The 6,599-nt window shown below is 66.7% G+C and overlaps 2 protein-coding genes across 2 annotated transcripts; one reads left to right on the forward strand and one right to left on the reverse strand.

Moving 5' to 3' along the window:
- Window positions 1–1,487, forward strand: H696_02379 (hypothetical protein). The gene is made up of 2 exons (XM_009496279.1): window positions 1–164; window positions 304–1,487. Exons 1-2 carry the CDS (start codon window positions 40–42, stop codon window positions 1,358–1,360), a joined length of 1,182 nt encoding a protein of 393 aa, XP_009494554.1. The 5' UTR covers window positions 1–39; the 3' UTR covers window positions 1,361–1,487.
- An 89-nt stretch (window positions 1,488–1,576) lies between these two features.
- H696_02380 (hypothetical protein) lies at window positions 1,577–4,624 on the reverse strand. The gene is made up of 2 exons (XM_009496280.1): window positions 4,586–4,624; window positions 1,577–4,333 (listed from the first exon to the last, which is right to left on the reverse strand). The coding sequence occupies exon 2, from the start codon at window positions 4,116–4,118 to the stop codon at window positions 1,650–1,652; it is 2,469 nt and encodes an 822-aa protein (XP_009494555.1). The 5' UTR covers window positions 4,119–4,333; window positions 4,586–4,624; the 3' UTR covers window positions 1,577–1,649.
- Between the last annotated feature and the right edge of the window lie 1,975 nt (window positions 4,625–6,599).

The raw sequence follows: 6,599 nt of genomic DNA on the forward strand, positions 1-6,599 counted from the left end.
CCCCTCCCCCACCTCGTCTCTTGCTCCTTTCATATCAGTATGACAACCTCTGGCCCCATCCCTGGCACGGTGCCCACCGCCCCGGAAGTGGTCTTCAACCTGAATGACGAGTGGACGATTACCCTCAACCGCGGACCGATGATGTGTTCGCAGGAGGTTGACCGGTGCGCGCTCGCCTCCCATGTGTCTCTTCACTTGCTTGCCTTATCCCCCCTCCCCCCCCCACACACACACACACACATGTATATATGTATACGCACGCCGCATTTGCACCTTCTAATTATTTGTCCCGCTCATTGCTAGCCTCACTGAGGAGCTCGACCTCCCGCTGCCGGAGATGGTCTTCCCCAACAATTCCATTTGCATCTCCACCACGGGCGGCTTTTCTCTGGCCTTCCGCGCGATCGACGCCCTGCGCCATGTGCCCAACCACCTGGCCCTGGAAGCGGCCAAGACCCACGCCGATGGAGCCAACTACGAGGAGGTCGAGAAGGTGGCCTACGCCTCGCAGTGGGCCAGCGCCCGGGAGGCCCTCTTCCAGGGGAACACCACCTCCGAAACGGCGGAGTCCACGCCGGAGGATGTGTCCCCGGCCCTGGTGGCCGAGGATCCGGCGGCCCAGTCGGCCTCAGTGTCGGCCACCACCCCGGGGACCACCACCGATCCCGGAGCCCCTGGCAGCTGGCTGACCGAGGTCCCGCAGCACGACTGGACGTACGCCTCGCGCTATCGGGGGACGCTGGTCCTGCCGGGGCCGTTCGCCGAGCGCATGCGCCCGGTGCCGAGCACCCTGGCCGAGGCGGCCACCGCATGCCTGGCTGACCCTTGCTGGTCGAGCTCCTCGCGCGCGTCCTCCCCCTTCGCCACCGAAGCCCGGGAGTTGGATGTCGCACGGCTTTCCCGGCCGGATCCCCTGCTTTTCCACACCGGCCCCCAGTGGCTGCATCTTTATGATGATGAGCTCCATGACAATGGGCATGTGCGCTTCGGCATTCGCGCGCGTGCCATGCCGGACGGGCTCTTCATCCTGGCCCGGTGTGCGGTGCGCATCGATGGGGTTCGTGCGCGGGTTTTCGACACCCGCATCCACATGGCCACCGATGACCCGGCGCGCGGGGTCCTCCGCGAGACTGTCATCCGTGAGGCCTCATGGTCGGCGCTCTTCGACGACAACCTGCTCATTGGCAGCGGGCAGACGGCCAGCGCGGCCAATGCCGTGGTTGCCGGCTCCCGGCCGCTGGACATCCAGGCCCTCATTGACCTAGACGCCATTGCTGATCGCCTTCCGGTGGTCGCTCGCGAGGTGGAGTACCTCCCGGCCTTTCCGGACTCGAACCTGTCGGGGATTGTTGCTATGTAAAGAAAAGAGGGGCCGCCTCCTGGCCTCCCCCCTCCCCGCTTTTCATCCACCTCTCCCTCCCTCCATCTTTTATCTCCGGAGATGGGAAATACACACTCTTCTTCCCACTCGGTGGAAGACATTCCCATGGGGATCGATGTATTTTTCAGTCAACCTGGGCGGCAGGGTTGGGAAGGCAGAGCTAAAGAGAGGGGGCTGGGAGTGAATTCGAACACACACACACACACATACATACATACATACATATACATTTACATGTTGGGGCACTCCGGGACAAATGGCCCATCTGTCAAGGGTCGGCAGGAGAGGAAGTCGACTGGGTGCCAGCTCCAGCGGCGGAGTTGAATGATCCATCCCGAACCAGTTCCACGAAGGAGGACTCGGCCCCGCTGCCGGTGGTAGAGCTCAGCGAGGAGAAGGTCGACATGGAACTCGGATCCCCTGTCAGCAGGTCCCCATCGGAATCCAGATCCAGGTCGAGGTCCGACCCGAGATCCGACCCGAGATCCGACCCGAGATCCGACCCAAGGTCCGACCCAAGGTCCGACCCGAGATCCACATCCAGGTCAGTGCCCGAGGTGGAGGCCGAGCGCGGAGGAGCCGACTCCGCGCTGCCGCCGGCCGGCTGCCGGAAGGCCGAATCCGCCGAGTGGATCAGGTGCGGAGACGATGAGAGGTTCCCTCCATGGGGAGAAGACTCGGCCGAGGAGGCCGGCGAGCTGGGCGCCGCCGGGGTGCTGGTCGCCCCGGCCGATGGGGAGGGACCGAGCTCGGCTTGGGACTGGACCAGGGTCGGTGTGGCAACCTGGGCATTGGTGCCGGCCGGACTGTCCATGGCCGAGGGGGCTCCCGCGCCAGGGCTGGCTGCGATTGTGGAAGCCGACAGCACCGCGGGCGTGGTGGCGGGCGAGGCGGTGGCCGTGGCGGTGGCCGTGGCGGTGGCCATGTTCAGGGCGGGAACCGCGGCGGCCAGCTGCGTGTCGATCGGCTGCAAGGACGACGCCGGGACCGGCCGCAAAGTGGGTGTCAGGTCCTGGGCGGTCATCTCCGGATGCAAATCAAGAGGGACACTGGGAGGCGACTCGCCGTCGGAAAGCGCCTCCGACAGGGGCTGGCTCGGGCCGGCATCGCCGCCGGCTGGAATGCGGGCCATCATGGGATCCATGATTGCCTCCATCTGCGGGCTCGAGCCGGCATCCTCCTGGTCGTCCATGATGAAGGCGCTGGCCGCGGCGGCCGGCAGGGCGGCTCCCAGCGACGAGGCGAACCCGGAGAAGGAGGAAATGGAAGAAGCCAGAGAGTTACTCAGGGCGGTGGAGGCATTGTTGAAGAGACTCTGTCGGGCCTCGCCGCTGGACAGGATGTTGCCGATGGAAGACCCGAGCCGGGCGAGAGGGGCATCCGAGGCAGCAATGCCGGCGAAGAAATCCCCACCCGTCGGGGCGGGATCCGTCGCCACCGAGGAGGGCTCCTGGTGCGGGAGGACGCCCGCGCCATCGTGCGGGGCGCAATCCTCCACCCCGCCGGGAGTCGGGTGGAAGAGCGACGTGCCGAGGATGTTGAAGCGGCGGAGCTCGTCCCCCGGGAGGGCCAGGATTTCGGGCGATTGAAGACGACCAGCCAACAGGAGCCACCAAACGCGTGCCCACCAAACCAGCTCGTCCTTCACCACAGCCGGGACCAGACGGCGGAAGAGGGCATCCAGATCGGCTCGGCGAACTCGCAGCCGGGCCAGATGGCGGAGGAAGACCAAATCATGCGGACAAAGGTCGGCGGAATCGAGCGCCGCCAGGGAGGCCCCAGGCGCGGAGAGAGTCTCGGCCGTGCTGGGCGCAGCGCCACTTCCCGCGGCGCCGGGGGGAAAGGCGTAGGCCAGGATGAATTTGAGCCGCCCGAAGCCGGCGGCAGCCATCTCCGCGGTGATGGGCTCCAGACCACTGTCCGGTGGGGGGGCAATCGCCGCGAAAACCGGGTCGCGGAGGAGTTGCGCCGGAGTCCGGAAGATTCGATCCACCGAAGCATCGTCCGCTGCATCGAGTAGGGCCAGCAATTCGTCGGATGGAGGTGCGCGCGCGGCGGCCACCGCCGCCGCGGCCACCGCCGCCGCACTGCCGGACGAGGACCCAGGAGCGCCAGCTCCGGCGGGGCCGGCAAACACCTGGCGTCCGGCCTGGTTGATGCGTTCGAGGAGGACCTGCGAGCGGGGATCATTGGCCAGGCGCTCCAGCGTGTTTCCGTACCAGGCTCGGAAGACGTCGGCCGCCTCGGTGACAGCCAGCTCAATGGGATCCTGGCCATCTGGTCGGAGGCTGGACTGTGAGAGGAACACACCGCCGGAAAAGCCGGCATCCATGAGCATGGTGTAATCCGTGTCCAGGGGTGGAGGCGCCATGGCGGCGGCGGCATCGGAAACGGCGGCCCGCATGTCGGCTGGGTCAACATCTGGCTCGGCGGTTTGCTCGAATGCCGGCGGTTGTTGTGGCTGTTGCTGCGGTGGGTGCGGGTGGTGGGCCGGGGCCTGGTCGGCATCCTCGTCCTCATCTGCAAGGAGGGATGCGGCCATGAAAGAGAGGCCTGTACGTGCGCGCCCGGCGAGCAGGGTAGCCGAAGATAGAAGCCCGAGACCCAGGTCGCCGAAACCACCGGAGGTGTCGACATGATCCGGGTCGCCCGACAAATCCGACCCTTCGGTGGACATGTCGTTCATGGGCGCGATCGGACTGCTGGCGAGGATGGTGACATCTTCGTGCTCGGTCATCCCGCCGGAGGGGAGGGGGTCGGGGAACTCACTTTCGGTCCATCCATCCAGCGCCGCGGCATCCAGCTGGGAGATGGTTAGTGCGGCACTCTGGGCCGCCGCTGAGGCCTGGGACGCGGCGGATGCGGCAACCTCGGCCGCCTTCGACAGGGCACTGTACCACCAGCCGCCGCCGGTGGCTGCCGAGGCATCGGTGGTGACAGGAGTGCCCGGCGCTGGGGAGGCATCACCGTCATCGCCGTGCCGGGGCATGGTTGGAGAGGGCGGGCAGAGGGGAGGCGAGAGAGGGGGAGGCGAGAGAGGGAGAGAGAGCGAGCGATCCAGGGGAGGGGAAAGGGGAGGGGGGCAGATCAGCGGGTGCCCAGTGGAGGGAGAGGCGAGGGGAGGGGGAGGGGGGGGGGGGCAAGAAGGGAAGGTAAGGAAGAGCGCTGGAAGTCAGGGAGTCTGCAAGGAGATGGAGATCCGACCGAAAAAGATTCCCAACGAGCCATCCTGCTCAAGTGGGGCGGCCCCATGACAGGGGATTCCCCAGGGTCTTTCAGGCGACGATCGTCAGAGAAAAAAAACAACCCTCCACGGAGCTCTGATCGGAGCGGCAGGTATGAGAGAGAGAGAGAGAGAGAGAGGGGCAAGCCGGAGGCCCGTCCCACTAGCTCCCGGCCGACAACAAGGGCAGCCCCATGCTGAACAAGATTGTTCTCCCCTCCCTCTCCCCCCGGTGTTCTCGGGCAGACACCACTACGCCAACAACAGAAGGGCCAGTAGTGCGGGGTGCGAGGCGGAAGGGGGGAGGGGGGGGGGGGGGACGTGGACCAGAGCGCCAGGGGGGACCAACCTTGATCCGCCTTCCTACGGGCCCAGGTCACCAGAACGAGCTTGGTGCAATCGCCGACTAAAGATCGGTTGCCAAACTGTCAACAAGCCAGCGCATTGATCGGTGTGATTTCGAAAGACATCTGATATGCGAATGCCATTATTGTACCTCGGCCGAAGAGTAGGGCTCAGCTAACCCCAGGGACAGCTCGGGACCGCCCCTCACACCTGCCCCTTTCCCTGTTCCCCCCCCCCCCCCCCCCGCCCCCGGGGGGCGGGAGTGCGGGTGCCTGGCGGCTCCCTCCCTTCTGAACGCCGGGCCTGCACCGCGGTTTGTGTTCGCTGACCGGGGCGCGCAGATCCCGGGGGGACCGATCGGTGCTGCAGGAGGGACCCCTTCAGGACCTTCGCTGTGGCCCCCCCCCCCCCCCCGCCGACGGGACTGAGCCACTTTTCGCACCTCAAAGGGTCTTGCGGACATTGAGGGAGAAACCGGGCGCGGGTGGCGCCGAGCCGGGATGATGCCCTGCCGGGCACCCCCGACCCATTGACGAAGTGGGGGGCCCAATGCCTGTTAGTGCGCACACGCGCGTGCCTTCGGCTCCCGGCGGCCAGGTCCGGAGGGAATGTTAATTCACCTCGAGCCCATCCTGTGCTCGAGCATGACCCCCCCCCCCTCCCCCCTCCAGCACCCCGGCGCGGCTGCACGGCGTTATTTTATTTATCCTGTTGAGAGGTGCTGCCGCCCCTCCCGGGCCCCGACAGAGGGTGGTCAGCCTGGGTCGCCCCGCCCTTGCGCGTGCACTCATGCAGACAAACCGGCCCCCGTCCATGCCCTCGGATGGTGTCCCGGCCCTGGTGGGGGTGACATATTGCCTCCCCCGCCCCCCCGGCCCCCGCGCGCCCCTTCCGAGTGAGCGCCAGGCCCATTTCAGGGCATACCGGCTGTGGGCGTTTGCCCCCGCGCGCGCGCGCGCGCGCGCGCGCGCGCGCAAGAGCACAGATTTTTCGGCCCATTCGGCCGGGCCCGAGAGGTCAGGGATGTTGGAGGAGCGTGAAGCGGTGCGGCCCCTCCAGCCAGCGGAGAAGGCCTCTCTCAGCAGCCTCGTCAGCTGGAGGGCGGGGGCTGCCTGGCCATGACTGGGCGGCCGCGTCGGGCCGCTGGCATGTCTCTCAAAGGCGAGAGGACGGCGAGGAAAGGGCCGAAACTCGAGGTTGGTTTGATATTGGGTGTTATAAAAAAAGATCCCCTTTCCCGCGGAAGCCCCCGGGCTTGAGCATGCGCCGGGGAGATGTCGCTCGCGCTCGTTCCCCCTTTCGCGGGGTCTTCCATTTTGTGACTCTCTTCTCCACCCCCCCGGATGTGTGTTCGCCTCGAGAACGCCCGCGACTCACCGGCCCGGCGAGCCCCGGGCGCCGCCAGGCCAAGCAATCGCGCCGGGATGCACCGGCACTCTTATCTCGGCGCTTGCCCGGCCTCTCTCTCCGGGACACAACCTGAAGGCCAGGGAAAAATCTCGAAATGTGTTGCCTCTTGCGTGGGTGCTCGGTCGCTCGGACTCTCCATACCCTGGGGGCGGGGAGAACGGGCCCGTGTGTGTGTGTGTGTGTGTGTGAGTGGGGAGGATCCCCGCGCTTTTCTGCCCGCGCCCCCCCCCCCCCCCCCCC

The sequence above is a fragment of the Fonticula alba genome (genome assembly GCF_000388065.1).
Source record: "Fonticula alba strain ATCC 38817 unplaced genomic scaffold supercont2.3, whole genome shotgun sequence".
Taxonomy (NCBI): domain Eukaryota; order Rotosphaerida; family Fonticulaceae; genus Fonticula; species Fonticula alba.

Coding starts and splice junctions, on each gene's coding strand:
- H696_02379 (XM_009496279.1), top strand. CDS start 40: ATGACAACCTCTGGCCCCATCCCTGGCACGGTGCCCACCGCCCCGGAA. Junction 165..303: donor TGTTCGCAGGAGGTTGACCG/GTGCGCGCTCGC, acceptor GCTCATTGCTAG/CCTCACTGAGGAGCTCGACC.
- H696_02380 (XM_009496280.1), bottom strand. CDS start 4,118: ATGACCGAGCACGAAGATGTCACCATCCTCGCCAGCAGTCCGATCGCG.